Below are 19,509 nucleotides of genomic sequence, written 5' to 3' on the forward strand. Positions count from 1 at the left end.
GAATGAGTTATGAGAAGCCATGGAAGGGTTTTAGTGGGGGAGCAAAACGGTCAGATTTCTACTTTGGAAAGCTCTCTCTGGCCACAGGATGGAGAACGGATTGGGACGAGGAGACTGGAGGCTGAGGTCAAAGTTCAGGTGAGAGGATATATTACCGCAGCCGCCAGAGCTCATTCACTAACTTCCTCCCTCCAGAAGCTTTCATTGAGCACCTACTCTGTTCCAGGCCTTGTGCTCTGTGCTAGCGGAGAGATTACCAAATTCTCTTCCTGTGCTGGGATTCTGGGAGTCAGGAACACAAATAGCTGTCACGCTTTGCCAAAGCTAACCTGCTCCATAAAAAGAAGGACAGACATGTGCTGTGTGTGGGAGCCCTGAACAGGATCAGCAATCATTTCTGGCTAGAGGTGGGCTTCGGGAGGGCTTCTTAGTGGTGGCATATGACCTGAATCTTGATGGCACTAGGGTGTGGGGGGGTTCTCAGATTGCAGATGGCAGAAGATGATAGGGATGGCATTGCAGGTAGAAAGTACTGTATGAGCAGTTTGGGAGGTGGAAAGGACAGGAGTATTGGGGAGAAACAGGATTTGGGCTGGCTGGAGGGAAGGGTTCATGGGGTGGGGGGCTGGCAGCCAACCCTGCAGTATGGCTTAATGTTTAAGACTGTGAGCTCTGGAGTCAGACTGCCTGGATTTGAATCCTGGCTGTATCATTAATAGCTGTGTGACTACAGATACATTACTAACCTCTCAGTTTCTTTATGTGTAAAATGAAGACGAATAACAATACCTACCTCATAGGGTTGTTTTGAAGAGTAAACAAGTTATTAAATGTGAGGTGGTAAGAACAGTGCCTTACTAAACATTAGCTACTGTATCTTGGAGAAGCCTCAAATGCCACAATAAGGAACTTGGGCTATCTCTTGTGGGCAGTGGGAACCATGGATGGTTCGTGAACAAAGGAGACGACAGTTGATCAAAACTGGGAGCCATGTGCTGGGAGGGGAGAGGTTTGAGAGGTTGGTGGGCAGGATCCTGCAGTCCTGAAGGGGCGAAGAGGAGCATCTTAGATGCCTGGGGGGCGCTGGGCTGGGTCTGACCCCTGAAGGGGGACTTCACAGGCCCCAGAGGACCAGAAGGAGAGCGCATCTGGGCAGGGCAGCCCCTCAGTCTGTTTCCGCCCGCTCCTGACAGTGTAGCAGATTAACACTTAGGAGGGTAGAGGGTGAGCAGTGGGCGGGAGCCTCCACCAGGACAGAGCCAGCGCCAACGCTGTAACCCACCACACCCAGCCCCCAGACCAAAGTGCTCTTCTCTGCCAGGCTGGCAGGCCCGTTGTAGCTCAAGCTCCTGAAACGGTAGGGAGCCCCCCTCCACCCACCCCAGCTTGCCCCCGTTCTGGTTCTGCGCCCTGGGCCTCTGCAAGTAGGGGCTGGGGAATGGCCCCTTAACCCTTTCGCCAGCCAAGAGCCCCCTCACCCCCGTGCCTGCCGGCCTCAGCCACATCTATTCTCCCCACAACCCCCTCCATGCCTCCCCCTGCCTGTCGCCCCCTCCCAACCCCCCTCCAGTGTTCCTGTCTCTGCGGCTGCTCATCGTGCCTGCCCAGCTCAGGGCGCCTGGGCTCTGTCGCCACCTGAGTTCCCTGGCAGCCTGGTTGCCATGGCACCGTGGGAGCAGGTGTGGCAGAACAACAGCTCCGGGTAACCAGGGCGGGCAAGACCCAGTGCCCAGCTCCTACCACTCTTCAGCCTTGAGACCCTTGTCCCCCTCCCCCAGCTGAACAGAGGAGGCCATGAGGAGAACAAGGAAGTTGCCCCACAGGGCAGCTCTTTACCTGTGAGGATGCTGGATGGGAGGTGCCTCCCACTGTCACTGAGCCCGTGTCCTGGCGGCCAGGGAACCCTGGGAACTGGCCAAGCCCGGAGTCCAGGCCTCTGAGGGCAGAGGCAGGGCTGTAGGGGGCAGGGCTGGGCGAGCAGGGGAGAGCCTAGATGTGCAGGATGTGGGAGTGGGCCTCAGGCCTGGGGACAGTGCTGATCGGGGGTGGTGCTGGGGATAGGGCTGGGAGGGATGCATGTCTCGTCTTGTCTCCTCTTGGGGACAGAGCTGTGAGGGGAAGAGGTCTGGGGGGGTGGAGATACAAGGGAATTGGTCCCTCGGGGGAGGAAGGGTTTGGGGATGGAGCTGTTAAGGGGCTGAGATGATTAGAAAAAGGAACTTGAGGGGACAGGAGTGGGAGGAAACTGGTCTGAGGATAAGGCTGTGAGGGGACATGGCCACGAGGGGACCAGGCTGTGAGAGTAGAGTAGGACTGGGGATAAGACTGTGAGAAGACATGGCTGGAGGGAAAGGAGTCTAAAAGGATGGAGCTGTGAGGGGACAGGGCTGAAGGGGCGAGGACAGGACTGTGAGGGCAGTGAGGAGACTACTTGGGGGGGTAGGACTCCCCTCTGGCCTTTAAGTATTGGGGTCCTTGTATCTGTGAGGACGCTGGGGAGGATGGGGTTGTGGGAAGGGATCTGGTCCACCCACTCTCAGTCTGGCCCAGCAGCCCTGTCTCCTGTTTCAACATCCTGGCTCATCTTATCTCATCCCCACAGTGTGGAGGGTGATGCCCCAGGCAGTGACCTGAGCACAGCGGTTGATAGTCCCGGGAGCCAACCCCCCTACCGGCTGAGCCAGCTGCCCCCCACCAGCAGCCACATGGGGGGCCCCCCTGCTGGGGTGGGCCTTCCCTGGGCTCAGCGGGCTCGCCTCCAGCCAGCCAGTGTTGCCCTGAGGAAGCAGGAAGAAGAGGAGATAAAGCGCTCCAAGGCCCTGTCGGACAGCTATGAACTCTCCACGGACCTGCAGGACAAGAAGGTGCCGACGAGATGGCTCTGGCCGGGAGTGGGGGTGGGGGTGGGGGTGTGAGAGGACCAAGGGAGGGATTGGAATGTGGCACTCAAAGGTGGTGTCCAGGGAGGGATAGTGAGACTAGAACAGGAGAAGACTGGCTCCAGAACCCTTCACCCTACTAGGGCCTCACTGACCCATTCACCATCCATCCACTGAGTCTTGAATTCACTCAGCAAACATTGAGGGAGCTCCATGCTGGGCACTGGAGATGTAAAGATGAAACACCTGGACCTAGTCCTCAAAAATCTCAGTGTAAGGGGAGAAGCACACACATAAATTGACAAGTTCAGAACAGTGTGTTACAAAATATCACATGTATCACACAAGGTATTGTTTAGCTACAACAGGGGACACAAAATACTAATGTACAAAAGAAAAAAACTGGAAGGACATATCCCAAAATGTAATTGTGGTTATGCCAGGTGTTGGGACTTTAGGTGAACCAAACTTCCTCCCTTCCTTCCTTCCTCCCTTCCTTCCTTGCTCCCTCCCCTCCCTCCCTCCCTCTCCCCCTGTCCTCCCCCCTTTCTTCCTCTCTCTTTCAATTTTCCTTCCTTCCTTCCTCGCTCCTTCCTTCCTCGCTCCCTCCCTCCCTCCCTCCCTCCCTCTCCCCCTGTCCTCCCCCCTTTCTTCCTCTCTCTTTCAATTTTCTTTCCTTCCTTCCTTCCTCCTTTCCTTTTTTCCTTCCTTTCTTCCCTCCCTCTCTTCCCCTCTCTTTCTCCTTCTTGCTTTCAATTTATGTCTTCCTTTCTTTCCTTTTTTGGCTTCTCTGTGTTTTTTCTTTTCTTATTTTAAAATACTGAACATCTACTTCTTGTAAATAAAAAAAGAGGGGCTTTCCTGGTGGCGCAGTGGTTGAGAGTCCGCCTGCTGATGCAGGGGACATGAGTTCGTGCCCCGGTCCGGGAGGATCCCACATGCCGCAGAGCGGCTGGGCCCGTGAGCCATGGCCGCTGAGCCTGCGCGTCCAGAGCCTGTGCTCCGCAACGGGAGAGGCCACAACAGTGAGAGGCCCACGTACCGCAAAAAAAAAAAAAAAAAAAAAAAAAAAAACCACAGTTCAGTCCCGTGTGACATGTGCTATCTGAGATTAAAGTGAGAACACGACACTGAGAACCCAGCCTGGCGCATCCAGGCAGCTGTAAGCAGTTAGCTGTGACTCAGGCGGTGGTGTGGTTGAGGCCCAGGGAGATGAGGAGGCTGTAGTGAGTTTCTGACCTTGTTCCCCTCCACCCTCCCCTGCCAGGTGGAAATGCTGGAGAGGAAGTATGGGGGCTCCTTCCTGAGCCGCAGGGCTGCCAGGACCATCCAGACGGCCTTCCGTCAGTACCGCATGAACAAGAACTTTGAGCGGCTCCGCAGCTCAGCTTCAGAGAGCCGCATGTCCCGCCGCATCATCCTTTCCAACATGCGGATGCAGTTCTCCTTTGAGGAATATGAGAAGGCACAGAACCCCGCGTACTTCGAGGGCAAGCCTGCCTCGCTGGACGAGGGTGCCATGGCTGGTGCCCGGAGCCACCGGCTTGAACGGGGGCTCCCATATGGAGGCTCCTGTGGAGGGGGCATCGATGGTGGGGGAAGCTCCGTCACCACATCTGGAGAGTTTTCTAATGACATCACAGAGCTTGAGGACTCCTTCTCCAAACAGGTCAGCATCCCTGAAAAGGGCCTTTCCTCCCCATCCCTGTGCTCTGGCTACTCCTACGCCTTTTTACCTGTACTTCAAACCGAAAGAAGTTGCCCAACAAGCTTTTGATAACAACGAATAGCTACCATCTGCGTAGGGACTGTGAGAATAATGAGAAAGGATTGGCAAGAGAAAAATTATATCGTTTAAACAAGCAAGTTAAAAATCTGGGTGTCTAGAACACATAAGAAAATTAAAGTTCTCACTCTTTGGAACGTGAGCCACTATCAGATAAAGGCCTAACAGGTGATGAGCTCCTACTCTGTACCAGGTGCTGTATATGCCTCATAATGACCTTCCAGACCGGTGTTGTTATCCTGGTTTTACAGGGGAGGAGACTGAGGCTCTGTGGCCCTGAGAGGTGAAGTGACTTCCAAACTGGATTGGAACTCAGCTCTGACTGGTTCCAAAGGTTTCCCTTATACCATACGACCATGGACCAGGCTCTGTGCTGGGCGCCATGTGGGAGACAGATGAACCGGCCAGGGTTCTTTTTCTCAAGGATCTCCCCAAGCCAGTAGGAAATAGCAGACACATGTGCACAGGACTGTCTCCTGAAAGAATGTGCTCAGAGCCATGAGAAGGGATCACATGGGAACCCAGAGGAGGGAGAGGAAACTTTCTTCTGGGAGGACCAGGCAGGCTTCTTTGAGGAAACAGCACTGGACCTGGGCCTTAGTAGACAGTTAAGAGTTAGCAAGTTAGAGATAGTCGGGAGGGTGTTGCTTGCATAGGCATTGCATCAGCAAAAGCAGGAAAGGGTGGGAATGTAACCGGCAGTGATAGTGGTAGGAGATCACTCTAGGCTTGTGGTGTGTCAGCATAGCTGATCAGCTGCAAATCCCAGTTTTGCTATTTCCGAGCTATGTGACCTTGGGCAAACTGTTTAACCCCACTGAAACATGATCAATAAAATAGAGATAAGACCTTCTTTTTAGAGCTGTTTGGAAGGTTCAGTTCAGCTAGGTAGTATATCTGAAAGCACGTAGTACATGGTAGCTGCTAAGTACATGTTAGTTTCCTTCCTAAAACCAAAGAGGTATTTGGCAGAAATTGTTGAATGAATGAATAAAAGAAAGTTTATAAGAGAAGAAGTTATTCTGCTCTAACCTCTGTGATCTGGCCCTGCCATAAACCTGGGCATGCTTCCCTGGAGGTGTGTTGGGGGGGGGGGCAGGGGCGGGTAGAGGGAAGGAAAGAAGTATTAAAGGGAAGATCTAAATCAGTCATTTATTCATTCATACAACACATTTAATTGAACATCTCTTCTGTGTCAAGCAATGTGTGTCGAGCTGAGCTAAAAAGAGAGAAACCTGGCCTGGACCCATCCCTCAAGGGGGTAATGGAGCATTGGGCTCACAATCTGGCCTGGGCCCAACTCTCAGTGCTATTCAAGTCTGATGGGGAAGTGTATTCATTATCTATTGCTGCATAACAAATGACCCCAAAATTTAGTAGCTTAAAACTGAATGTAAAGACGGAGCTTAAACAACAAATAGTTTTTGAGGGCCAGGAATCTCAGAGTGGCTTGACTGGTTATTCTGGTTCAGGGTCTCTCATGAAGCTGTGATCAAGCTGTAGGGCAGGACTGTAGTCTCTGAAGACTTGACTGGGGCTGATGGGTCTGCTTCCAAGCTCACTTTCTTGGCTGTTGGCAGGAGGATTCAGGGCCTTACCACGTGGGCCTCTCTATAGGACTGCTCACGGTGTGGCTTTCCCCAGAGTGAGGGGTCTAAGAGAGGGAGCACAAGTGAGTGAGAGTGCTCAGGATGGAAGCTGCAGTCTTTCATAACCTAATCTCAGAAGTGACATCCCATCACTGCTGCCGGATGCTGTCAGTCCCATAGACCAACCCTGGGATACTATGGTACACGAGGGTGTGAATACCAGGAGGCAGGGATCATTAGGGGCCAGTTTGGAGGCTGAAAACCATAGGCAGAGTTACCAGCCATGGTCCAGATTCTCGAGGCTAAATATTATGGATTTCCTAAGAGAGAACCAGACAGAGGGCTCTGGGAGCCCAGAGGCAGCTGGGATTTTGGTTTACCCTAAGGGAAGGCAGAGGCAGGAATGTGGCTTGGATCAGGGAGGAGGTGGCATTTGGCTTGGGTCTACATGGACATGAAGGAGGTATTGGGATATCTGAGAAGGGAACTTGTGGGCATTAGTTCCAGCTCCTGTGAGCTCACAGTGGCTCCCTGGGAGTTATTTTATATGCTGCAGAGAATCTGTGGAGGTCGGGGAGGGGAAGCCCTTTTTTTGGCTGCCCCACCAGGAAGATTCCCCCCTTTTTCTTTCCCTCCCTCCCTCATTCCCACCCTTCCACCATCCCACCATCCTTCATCTTTCCTCCCTTTCCCTCCTCCCCTTTTCTCCCATACAGGTAAAGTCTCTGGCTGAATCCATTGACGAGGCCTTGAACTGCCACCCATCGGGGCCCATGTCTGAGGAGCCAGGGTCAGCCCAGCTGGAGAAGCGAGAGTCAAAGGAACAGCAAGAGGACAGCTCGGCCACATCCTTCAGTGACCTTCCCCTCTACTTGGATGACCCAGTTCCCCCACCATCCCCTGAGCGACTGCCCAGCACAGAGCCCCCACCCCAGGGCCGGCCTGAGTTCTGGGCACCCGCCCCTCTCCCACCAGTTCCTCCACCAGTGCCACCAGGGACCCGGGAAGATGGTAGCCGTGAGGAAGGCACTCGCAGGGGTCCTGGGTGCTTGGAATGCCGGGATTTCCGGCTGCGAGCTGCCCACCTTCCCCTGCTTACTATTGAGCCTCCTAGTGACAGCTCCGTGGACCTGAGTGACCGCTCAGATCGCGGCTCTGTCCACCGTCAGCTCGTGTATGAGGCTGATGGCTGCAGCCCCCATGGGACCCTGAAGCACAAGGGGCCACCAGGCAGGGCCCCGATCCCACACCGCCACTACCCAGCCCCGGAGGGCCCAGCCCCAGCCCCGCCAGGGCCCCTGCCACCAGCCCCCAACAGTGGCACTGGGCCCAGTGGTGTGGCTGGGGGTCGGAGGTTGGGGAAGTGCGAGGCAGCAGGCGAGAACTCTGATGGTGGAGATAATGAGAGCCTTGAGAGCTCCAGCAATTCCAACGAGACCATCAACTGCAGCTCTGGCTCCTCTTCGCGGGACAGCCTGAGGGAGCCTCCAGCCACCGGCCTGTGCAAGCAGACTTACCAGCGGGAGACCAGGCACAGCTGGGACTCGCCAGCCTTCAACAATGACGTGGTGCAGAGGCGGCACTACCGAATCGGCCTCAACCTCTTCAATAAGTACGTGCTCCCGTTCCCACTCCCTCACCCCTTCCTACCCTGCTGCGGACACTTTGACCCCTGGAGGTAGTGATCCTGCTGCCACTATCCTCTCATTTTGTGGATGGTGTTTCTCTTCAGCTGTTCAGGGAAAAGAATTGGCAATAGGGTGACAATAGTAGAAAGCTGCCCCCACCCCCATGAGAGGCAGTTCTGGTCCTAGTTCTGCTTCTGACTGGCTGTGTCATCTTGGGTGAGATGCTTCCCTCTCTGGGCCCTAGTTCTCTGTCTATAGGATGGATGGATTCTGAACTTTGGGTTGCCCACCTTCCATTTTTGGTAGGGAAGCGATGTGGTGTATAAAGAACCCTGTTCTCAGAAACGGGAGACTTGGGCCAGACTCACTGGGTAGCCCTGGGCAAGGTGTGTCCCTTCCTTGGGCTTCAGTGTTTCTATCTATTAACTAGCAGGGTGTGGATATTTGAGGTGTTGGGGCAGGGTGCTGTGTTGGACTAGTCAGTGACCAGGACCGAGCTCTTTCTAGGTACCTGGTCTTGTGCCAGGTGCTTAGCAATGGAATGGGAGTGTGACGTTTGATGAGAAAATAATTAGAAAACAAATGCTTAACATCTTCATAGCCTATGAGACACGGCCTTCTATATTTAGTTCTCAGGATAACTCAGGAAGGTTGGCAGTCGTGTCCCTATTTTATAGAGAAGGAACTGAGGCTTGGAGAAGTAAAGGGAATTGTCCTAAGTCATGCGTAGTAAGTGATGGATCTGAGACTCCTGTGGCACCAAAGTCTTCCAAATTCTAGCCTCGTAGGACCCTAAGGCTCTGGGGTTCTGAATATGGGATAGCTCAGACCCAGATATGACCTAGTGGAAAATGGGGAGCAGCTTGTCTATAGAAACACTCACAGAGGCTGCGTGATACCTGTCTGAGTGGGATGTGGGATGAGGACAAAGTAATCTTTTCACTTCTCTCCTACTCTGAGGGTCTGTGACTCAGGGAGAAGGACTTAGCCTGGAACTCAGGCTTTCTCCCAGGACTCCTCGGTGCCTGTGAGGAATATCAAAGGTCCTGGCACACAGCAGGCTCTCATTAGATCTTAATTTTCTTTCAATTGTAGTGTGGCTCCAGTGCAGGAGGAAGTTGGGTTGAGGATACCTTGGAATTTTGAAGCACTGTGAAATGGGAAACTGTCTTCTTCTCCTTGGTCCTCAGTTTTCTCACCTGTACCATGAAGGGAGTGGACCAAGTTATATATTCGACTTCCTTAGTTCTCTGAGGACACGGTTGGGCCCAAAATTAGTTCAAGAAATGGGACGGGGGCAGAGTTCCAGGAGGACAGTCATCTCATCTACCTCCCCTCTTTCTGCAGGAAGCCAGAGAAGGGTATCCAGTATCTGATCGAGCGGGGCTTCCTGTCAGACACGCCGGTGGGAGTGGCTCACTTCATCCTGGAACGGAAAGGCCTGAGCCGACAGATGATAGGGGAATTCCTAGGGAACCGGCAGAAGCAGTTCAACAGAGATGTGTTGGAGTGAGGACCCCAGGCTGGGGCAGACTGGGCCAGGGGTTCCTGGAAAAGGAGGGCAGGAGGGAGATAAACTTTGCAAAACAGGATGAATAGACCTTCCTGCTCCCATACCTCTCTGCCGCAAAGAGATCTGATCTCTCTTGGAACTAGTCCTAAAGTCTTCTGGGTGGCCCCAGGCAAGGCATGCTTGTCCTTTGGCCTGCTTTGAGCCTCAGTTTTCCCATCCCTGATATGAGTGGGTTGACGGGACAGACCATTAGTAACCATGTGTCTGGCCTGGACTTTTTGGGATGGATTCCATTTCAGACGTTCTATCCTCATAAGTACTTGCTTAGGCCACAGGTCCAGATTTTGGAAGTCTATCAGTGGGGGGTTTGGTTCATTGGAGCAGGTCAGGGTGGGTCAGAGGTTTTCTGCAGGGAAATTGAGAGTTCCACACACCCTTCTCTGCTCCTCAGCTGTGTGGTGGATGAGATGGATTTCTCCTCCATGGATTTGGATGACGCACTCCGGAAGTTCCAATCCCATATCCGGGTTCAGGGTGAGGCCCAGAAAGTGGAACGACTCATCGAAGCCTTCAGGTGTGCCCACTTCCCACTCCTGAAGCTGCCCTTCCCTACTTTGGGGGGCAGTGTAGGACGTGTCTACAAGTCACCTCTCTGAGCGTTATACTTTCTTAACCAGAAAATGGAAGTTATAAATCCTATCTTGCAAGGCAGTTGTGAGGATCAGAGGTAATGTGCCTAAAGTATCCAGCTCAGCATCTGGGACATGGGCATCCAACAAGTGACAACAGCATCAGCAACAACAGCTTATATTCACTGAGCTGATACTGTGCTCGCCAGATATTGGGTACTGAGCTGGACACTTTACGTGATTATGTCAGTGAATACTCACAACAACCTGGTGAGGTAGGTGCTTCTCTTATTATTCCCATTTTGCAGATGAGAAATAGGAAGTTTAGAGAAGGTAAGTAACTAGCCCAGAGTCATGTGGTGAATAAGCAGTGGAACCAGTATTTGAACTCGTGTGTCTGACTCCATGACCCATGCCCTTAACTATTATCTTCCTCTGTGAATGCTTCGGGGATCAGGCATCAGACCTGGGTATAAACCCTGGCTCCACCACTTTGAGGTATTTAGAGGAGAAACAGAAGAGTTACTGAGAGCTTGTTTCCCAACATGGGAGAAGGATTTGCTTTGTAGTCAGAAAGATCTGCATTTTCATCCTGGTTTCACCATTTATCAGCTCTGTTGCCTTGGGCAAGTTACCTTACCACTTTGGACCTCAGTCACTTCATCTGTAAAATGGGGCTGCTACTAGCTACCTTGCAGGACTGTGATAGGATTACATGAGATAATGTACATAAATCCCCTGGCAAAACTCCATGAAAGGTAGCGGTTGTGATTTTTACATGCTAGTCTTGAGGAAACTCTGAAGAAAGACGAGAGACCCAAAGGGTTTGGGAGTATGTCTTGGAGGAAGGAGTTGGTGGTGCCAGATGGGAGGATAGTGGGTAGGTGGAGGTTACTGGTGCCTGACCCTGGCCCTGACCCCTCCTGTCCTGCAGCCAGCGGTACTGTGTGTGTAACCCAGCTCTTGTGCGCCAGTTCCGGAATCCAGACACCATTTTCATCCTTGCTTTTGCCATCATCCTCCTCAATACCGACATGTACAGTCCCAGCGTCAAGGCTGAACGCAAGATGAAACTAGATGACTTCATCAAGAACCTGAGAGGTGACCCCAGACCTCCCCATCAGCTTTCCCTATCTTTTACCTGGGAAGGGAAAGTGGGCTGGGTGGCAGGGGTGGGGAAGGAAGAGGGAGATCACATCTCCTCCCTGGAAATTAACCTGAATTTCTGCCAAGGCTGGATGTGCCCACAGCATTTACTTGTTAATTCACTCAAATAGTCATTTGTCCATCCATTCATTCCCACACTGAATACTGACTGATTAGGAGGTCCTGAACAGGAGGTACAAGCCCTGGCTCTTACGGAACTTACACTGATTCACTCACATGTCTGTTTACTCATCACTCCCTCTTTCCCTCCCTTGTTTATTTATGCCCATAAAGACTCGTTTATTTTAGGTACCCTTTCCTCCACTTATGCATTCATTTATTCACTCCACCAACCAGCCAGGCAGTTGACACTGGGTGCCTCATGTGTCCCAGTCCCTGTGGTGGGCGCTAAGGACTGGGGAGGGGCATCTGCCACAGTCCCTGCCCTAAGAGGGCTCCCGGTTTGTGGGAGAGATACCCAGCACAAGACAGGAAGTGAACTGTGATGTCAGGCCAAAAGTACAGTCAGAGCTCAGGGGAGAGAGAGCCTACCTCCAACATGCTTCCTGGAGGAAGCAGTATTTTCATTTTCAGGTGGTTCTTGAAGGCACAGATAATGTGATGGAACAGTGATAGAGGAGGCTTACCTAGCAGTAAGAATAACAAAGGCACAGAGGTAGGAAAACGTTAAGTTGTTTGGAGAACAATCAAGAGGGGGTGGACAATCCAGTTGGTAAGGTCAGTTGGAAGCAGTATCCAGCAGCCTTGAGTGCCAGATGAAAGGCGTCACCTTGACCTTTTTTCTCAGTTTATTGTATCGATGTCAAGCCCTGCCTCTCACCAAAGAGCAGCCTACTAAAAATGGCACAGATGTTAGGATTATTTAGACAGAAATGAAAGAGGGAAGTATAATTGAGGAAAAACAAACAGACAAGACAAATTTGCTGACTGTCGCGGTTTGCACAATTGGGCTCTAAGCTCTCTGGCAGCTGAGGTAAAAAGGCGGTGTGATGAAGGCTGTTCCTTTAGCACCTGGTGTCCAAGGAGGAGGTGTGGCATTTCCAAAGGAGAAAACATTTTCTTTAGCGGAAGGTTTAGAGAGAAGAGTGAGTGGGCTTCGCTCAGCAGACAATCAGAAGGATGGTAGACTTGAGAGGAGGGAATTAGACAGATCAGAGGCCATCTGGAGCTGTCTCCCAGAATCCTGCCATTAGTCGTTCGTTTGTTCCTTCATTCATTTCATCCATTCTCCCTTCCCCCCTCCCTGTCTCTCTCTCTAGCTCTCTTTCTTTCTCTCTTTCTCTTTGTGTGTGTGTGTGTGTATGTATATGTGTGTATATGTATGTGTGTATACATATACATATTTTATATATGTATGTATATGTGTATATATTTCCCCCTCCAATTATTAAATAAATAAGCAAACAAACAAATGAAATAAATACGTGCTCATTCTGGAAATTTTAGAAATATAGGAAGTTATTAAAAATTTTAACCATCCAAAATTCTGCCCCCTAGAGGCAACCATGGTTGATATTTTGGTGTATTCTAGTCTTTTTTTCCTGTGCATATGTAACTTTTTCTACAGTTAAGATCAGGCTGTACATGCAATTTATTATCTTGCTCTTTTCACTTAACTTGCTACAGGAATTTTCTCATGCTTTTTTGATAAACATCAAATTTTTAATAGCTGTAAATTATTTTATGAAACAGGTATACTCAACTTTACTTAAGTATTCTGCTGTTAGAACTTAGGTTGTTTCAAATTTTTCCCATAAGTTGTACTTATACATATATCTTTGGACATATTTCTGAGTAATTCCTTAGAGTAGGTTCCTAGAAGAGGAATCACTGAATACTTAGGCTTGCCAAATTACCTTCCAAAATAGTTAACGTCAGTATATCTGCCTGCTTCCCTGAACTCTTACTAACACTGGATATTATCATTTAACATTATTTTTGCTAGTTAGAAAGGCCAAAAAAAGTGTCTGATTGTTTTAGTCACACTGTACTCTGAGTTGTTTAGATAAAATCCCCACCTTGGGGAAGAAAGCAACTGACTATCTTGAAGGGCCCCTTTCTTGGCCCGATCCTGACCAAGGGACCGAGGGCGCCCACTCCCTCCAGTCCTGGCCATTGTTATGGCCCACGCTTGGGTGTGGGGTGTTGTGGAGAATCCCTGCCACCCACTCCCCACATGTATACTATATATTCCTGTGTATTCCCTCCACCCAGGGGTTGACAACGGTGAAGACATCCCCCGAGACCTCCTGGTGGGTATTTACCAGCGCATCCAGGGGCGTGAGCTGCGGACCAACGACGACCACGTGTCCCAGGTGCAGGCCGTGGAGCGCATGATTGTGGGCAAGAAACCGGTAAGCGCCTTGGGAGACTGCAGAAGGGACAGGGTTTGGGAGGTGAGTCCATGCCCCTTTCTGAGCCCCAGGCTCCCCTCAACTGCCTAATGGAGTGGGTGGTGATGCATTCCTCAGGGGTGGTGGGGCAGGTTGAGTGAGATGCTCTATGGGAATGCATCTGGCACATGGCAAGGCACATCATGGGTGCTGTATAAACATTAGCATCCTTCACACCTCTGGTTTTGCCTGTCCATCCCGAGTGAGCAGCCAAGATAATAATTAGCTGATGACCAAAGCCAAGAACACACTCTAGTCTTTTAGTCAACAAACATGTACAGGTGCCTTTCCACTGAGCCCAGCATTTCGATTGGCACTGGGGACACAGATATGAATAAGATGTGATCTCTGTCCTTGGAAGCACTCCCAGACCGGGTGGGGAGGTGTCAGACAAAGACACAATACCTTCACCTTATAGTTAGGTTAATTTAGGGGAGTACACGGGAGGGAGAGGTCATTTTCAGCCCAGGGAGATCAGGAATGGCTTCTTGGAAAAGAGAACCCTAGAACTGGGGTTTGGAGGAGGGGTGGAATGTGGCCATAGGGAGCTGGGCAAGAAAGGCATTCCAGACACAGGGAGCTGCCGGGACAAAGATAAGCCGAGGCTTAGTTGCTTAGACTCGTGTGTCACAGTGACAGTGATATGTACCAGAGGTGAACTTCCTCTTGCAGTTAATGTTAAGATGCCTGAAGCTGGTGGGCTGGCCTTGCGGACACCTATTTCTTCATGCCTGTCTAGGTCCTGTCTCTTCCTCACCGTCGACTGGTTTGCTGCTGCCAGCTCTATGAGGTGCCAGATCCAAACCGCCCACAGAGGCTAGGGTTGCATCAGCGAGAGGTCTTCCTCTTCAACGATCTCCTTGTGGTATGAGCACTGAGGGGAGAAGGAGGGAAGGTGGTGAGCCTGGACCCCGGGTCTGGTGTGAACCATATTAACATTGGTGGGTGGAGGCGTGGCAGGTAAGGAGCTCTGCCATGTGATCTGAGTGCCTCAGCCCCTCCTTTACTTCACCATTTGGAGGATCCATTTGGAGGTAGTGGCAGCCACACGGGGGCAGAAAATGTGAGAACCAGGGCAGATGACAGGCTTACAATCTGGGAAGTGGTAGAAAAAGTCCCTGCCCACCTCAATAGCCCAGTGAGTTGGCTGGAGGAAGTGAACCTGTGACCCTGGGGTCAGTCTGAAACCTTCCGGTGGTCGGACGGCTTGAAGTGATTCTTAAAACCGAGCTCATCACCAGTGTAGACGTGTGTCTTTTAGAACTAGGACTCTTAGGACTCTGCAGGTGGGAAGGGAAGTTCAGGGTCTCCTGTCCAACCTCTTGCCCCACGCAGGAGCCAGCTTCCTGCATGGCCCTCTGTTTGCATGAGTGCAGGCACAGAAGGCTGCCTTCCTCCAAGGCAGCCAGTTTCCCGTTCAGACAGCTCTGACTGCTAGAATCTGTGTCTCCCAGTGGGTTTCCTTCAATAATCTTCACTCAACCCTTGGGATCACAGAGAACAAGTGTTCTCCCTCTGCTCTGAGACAGCTCCTCAGGGGTTTGAGGACAGTGACCTGTCCTCCCTTGGTCTTCTGTCCTTTAGAGCAGGTCTCCCAACCTCAACACTATTGACATTTGGGGCAGATGTGGGATACTTTGTTGTGAGAGCTGTCCTGTGCATTGCAGCATGTTTAACGGCATCCCTGGTCTCTACCTACTAGGTAGCAGTAGTACTCCTCAACTAACAATGTCTCCAGACATTGATAAATGTCCTCTGAAAGGCAAAGTCACCTCTACTTGAGAATTGCTGCTTTAGATGAAGCTCCTCCAGTGCCCTCTCTGAGCCTTTATTTCCTCCTCTATGAAGTAGAGCTAATCCCTATCTCAGGGTTGTCATGGGGATGAAATAAGAGGTTAGATGCGGACTAGCCTAACCCAGAGGAGGGCCTGGCCCACGCAGGTATTGAGTAAATGTTTCACCATCCATCATGTGCTGAAACCTGTGGGTGCCCAGCCCCATGCTAGGCACTGGGTTCCCAGAGATGAGGGAGACTCGGTCCTCGTTCTCGGGAAGCTCACAGTCTGAAGGGCTAAAAAGATGCTTCGCATAACTGTGCACTGTAACCATCCTGAAATCAAATCATGTGCTTTTAAACACCATTTGCAGGTGGTCTGAGGTGTTTACAACTTATATTAGCTCAGTCCAGAGTGCCCAAGTACTTGACAAAGACCTTGGTTGTTGAGAAGAAGACTCGTTAACTCTATACATTGCTTTATTGAAGATTGCTAATGTGCCCCGGGTCTGGTCCAGGTGGGCAAGATACATGAAAACCAGACTCCTCTTGGCGCTCCCAGTCCAGCAATCACACACTCAGAGTACTCTCCTAAAGCCTAGCAGTGAAAGGCACTGAACCAGCACTCTGGAAGCTCAGAAAGTGGTGGGAGATCTATGTGAGGTGTTAGAACAGGCTTCCTGGAGGGAGCAGCATTCAGTTAGTTCCTGTAAAAATCGAAAGTGCCTGTTGTGCATCATCATTACATCAGGAACTTGCATTTTTCTCCCGTCTTTCCTGTTCTGCTCCACAAGCTTCAGTTCGCCCCAGCTTGTGGGTACGTGTGTTTGTGTGTATATGTCTGTTAGTGGCAGTGGGGTAGAGGGGAGGGCAGCTGCAAGCAATAGGTGCCATGTGGAAATTCCCCACCCCAAACCCTGCCTCTTGTCTTTTTCCCCGCCCCTGCCGAAGGTCACCAAAATTTTCCAGAAGAAGAAGATCTTGGTGACGTACAGCTTCCGTCAGTCCTTTCCCCTCGTGGAAATGCACATGCAGCTCTTCCAGAATTCATGTGAGTCCCTTCTCGGATCCCAGCATCCCAAGAGTCTTTGCCGTGGCCCTCATGCTCATCCTTTTTCCACACCAACCTCCAGTTTTTGGACTCCTTTACAACTGGGCTAAGGTCTCCAAAGCACCTACTTGGTCCCAGGATGTAAGACAGGCCAGGGTGGAGTATGACTTGTGCCCTGGGGAGCTATGGTCTGGCAGAGAACTGCAGCATGTATGTTTTTTGGTGGGCCAGAGGCATGGCGATCATGGTATGCCTTGAAGGACTAAACCAGAGGAGCTTTGATGGGTGGCCTTCTGGGCAGCAGAAGCAATGTGAGTAGAGGTAGAGGCATGAGAAAAGGGGTTCTAGAGAGCAGCCAGAGTTCGGTCTGCCTTTACAACCCAGGGCCATGATTACCAGGAGTTTGGGGGCTTTGGAGCAAAGGGGAGCTGCTGCTGATGCTCATGCAGAGAAGAGGCTGGGTCAGAGTTGGACATTAGAAAAAATTATTTCACATATGAGCCACCTTGCTTCAGTCCTGACAGAGGTGCCTGACCTCCCCTCTCCCCACAGATTACCAGTTTGGGATCAAGTTGCTGTCTGCAGTACCTGGCGGGGAGCGCAAAGTCCTCATCATCTTCAATGCCCCCAGCCTCCAGGACCGGCTGCGCTTCACATCCGACCTGCGAGAATCCATCGCTGAGGTGCAGGAGATGGAGAAATACCGCGTGGAGTGTGAGTAGCCCAGCCACGTCTCCTTCCCCGTCTCCTGATACAGTGCCTTGCAAACACTAAGAATCCTGTCCTCTGAGAAGCTCAGAGTTGAGGGTTAGCTTGTCCAACCTTCCTACCCTCATTCCAGGAACACTTCAGCCTCTGCTTGAATAGCTTCAGTGACAAGGGGCTCATTAACCTCTCAGCCTCAGATTATTACTCCAAGCCCTAATTATGAGCCAACTCTTCCTTCTATTGAAAGGCAGCAGGGAAAAGAATCAGGGTATTGGAGGTAGGACTCTAGGTTCAGATGCCAGGTATGCTACTTATTATCTGGGTAAACTGGGGCAAGGTGCCTGACTCTCTGAGCCCCAATTTCTTCATACATGAAATTGGGGTGGTGAAATCTCCTTCGCAGAGTTGTGGAGATTCAATGAGATAAGGTGGAATGTGTGTCCTACATGTTCGTAGGACATGAGTGTTGAACATCCTAGGTGTCCGACAAATGTTAGCCCCCATCCCAGCCTCTCCTTTCCTCTCCCCACATTCTAGTTCCCGAGCTGAGTCCTGGTGACCCATCCTCCCAGCCTCCAGGGGCCATATCAAGTCATTTTGATCATATATGATGGAAAATAGTGATTACATCTCATTCCTCCCAATGCCCTCTAAGTTTTCTCTTCTCCAGGCTAAGCAGTCACAGTTAAGTAACATGGTGTTAAGGAGAAAGAGGCAGGCAGAGAAAGACAGAGACAGAGACAGAGGCGGCGGACAGCTCCTCGGTGAGGCCTTCACAGTTCCAGGGTCTGCTGTGCTCCTCAGCAAGGCAGGGTCACTCATTCAGCTCACCAGATCCTTGAGACCCTGGGGACATTCAGAGAGAGGGTGAGCATGCCAGGCTGAGGGGAGGGTGATAGACAGAAGTCTCCGTGACCTCCGCAAGGAGGCAGGAGTGTAAGGCTGAGAGTATGGGCTCTGTACTCAGGCAGACCTGCTTCCAGAATGTCGCCTCCCCCACTTCCAGCTGTATGACCCTGGGCAATCTCTGTGACTTCTTGGATCCTCAGTTTCTTCCTCTGAAAACTGGCTACTAATACTTACCTCTGAACTGGTGTAAGGATTGAGAGAGATCGAGTACGCATAGCACCCAGCATACTGCTGGCACATGATAGATGATTTGATTCCCTTTGGTTTCCTGCTCCTGTCCTTCCAGGAGCCCTCTGCTCTGGAACAAGGTATCTGAGAATGGAGAAGGCTCTGGAGTGAGTGCCCTTCACTATAGGCTCGAAGGGCCTTCCTGCCCCTCCTGGGAACAAAGCAGCCAATGTAAAGCTCAGTTTTGAAAGGTAGGGGTGGTCTGGGAGACCAGGCAGGGAAGGGGAGAGGAGCCGGAGCAGCAGACACTGAGAGGGACAAGGGGAGACTGAGCCAGAGGAGATGGCACGAGACGGGCTGGGCGCCGCAGTGCTTAGGAGATGTAGCTGAGGTTTGGCCGTCCAGGGGGTGAAGCAGGAGGCCTGAGGACAGAGCAGGTGAGGAGGGGGAAGGCCCACGGAGGGCTGGGGTCAGTCAGGTGGCCTCTCACTCCTGTCCCTGACTTTCGCTCCCTGTCTCCCCACCTGCCACCCAGCGGAGCTGGAGAAGCAGAAAGGTATGATGCGGCCTAACGCCTCACAGCCCGGAGGGGCCAAGGACTCGGTGAACGGCACGCTGGCCCGAAGCAGCCTGGAGGACACGTACGGGGCAGGCGATGGGCTCAAACGGGGAGCGCTCAGCAGTTCCCTGCGAGACCTCTCTGATGCAGGCAAGTCTCCTGGGGCCCCTGCCCAGGCTGGGGAGCCGTGGGACCGGGTGTCCTCTTCGCCTCCTATCACTGACTGCCAGCCTTCCTTGCACCCGCCACACGTGCACGCACCCTGCCTTCATCCAGAGCCCTGGGTGCCGCGCCGCAGGGGGCCTGGGAGCCGGGTCAGAACAGGCGGAGCCCAGGGTTTGGGCCAGGGAGCGCGAATGGGGCCACAGTCTTAGCCCCGCTCTCTCGCCGCTCCACCTCTCCTCTCTTTCCTCTTCTGTCTGTCCAGCACCACCTCTCCTCCTCCTCCATCTTTTCCTCCTCTCGCTCCTCCTCCTCCACCTCTCCTCCTCCCCACCTCCCCCTCTTCAGCGGGGGAAAGGGAATAGGGGTGTCTGTCCCCGGGAGGGGCCCAGACCTGGTGCCCAGCTCTGGAGCCCAGCAGGGTGGGGAGGGGGGGTTGCTGCTCTGACGCTGGGCTCCTTGCTTGTGGGTGCAGGGAAGCGGGGGCGGCGTAACAGCGTGGGATCGCTGGACAGCACCATCGAAGTAAGTGCCAGCTCCTGCCCCACTTGTCCTCTGCATGAGCCCTGCCCCGCCGCCCGCGGAGCCCCAGAA

The 19,509-nt window shown here is 52.1% G+C and overlaps 1 protein-coding gene across 3 annotated transcripts in view; it reads left to right on the forward strand.

The window, feature by feature from the left end:
• Positions 1–19,509, forward strand: part of IQSEC2 (IQ motif and Sec7 domain ArfGEF 2) — a 76,102-nt gene that overhangs the window by 53,754 nt on the left and 2,839 nt on the right. For 2 of the 3 annotated variants that reach the window (XM_060002948.1, XM_060002946.1), the window contains 12 exons: positions 2,603–2,864; positions 4,147–4,548; positions 6,971–7,866; positions 9,230–9,391; positions 9,847–9,969; positions 10,959–11,125; positions 13,406–13,545; positions 14,324–14,449; positions 16,310–16,409; positions 16,962–17,123; positions 18,730–18,903; positions 19,391–19,440. In XM_060002948.1, coding sequence (XP_059858931.1) covers positions 2,603–2,864; positions 4,147–4,548; positions 6,971–7,866; positions 9,230–9,391; positions 9,847–9,969; positions 10,959–11,125; positions 13,406–13,545; positions 14,324–14,449; positions 16,310–16,409; positions 16,962–17,123; positions 18,730–18,903; positions 19,391–19,440 — 2,764 coding nt within the window. The remainder of the gene's footprint in view (positions 1–2,602; positions 2,865–4,146; positions 4,549–6,970; positions 7,867–9,229; positions 9,392–9,846; positions 9,970–10,958; positions 11,126–13,405; positions 13,546–14,323; positions 14,450–16,309; positions 16,410–16,961; positions 17,124–18,729; positions 18,904–19,390; positions 19,441–19,509) is intronic. The other variant, XM_060002947.1, reaches the window with a different exon arrangement.

Source organism: Delphinus delphis, chromosome X (assembly GCF_949987515.2).
Source record: "Delphinus delphis chromosome X, mDelDel1.2, whole genome shotgun sequence".
Taxonomy (NCBI): domain Eukaryota; kingdom Metazoa; phylum Chordata; class Mammalia; order Artiodactyla; family Delphinidae; genus Delphinus; species Delphinus delphis.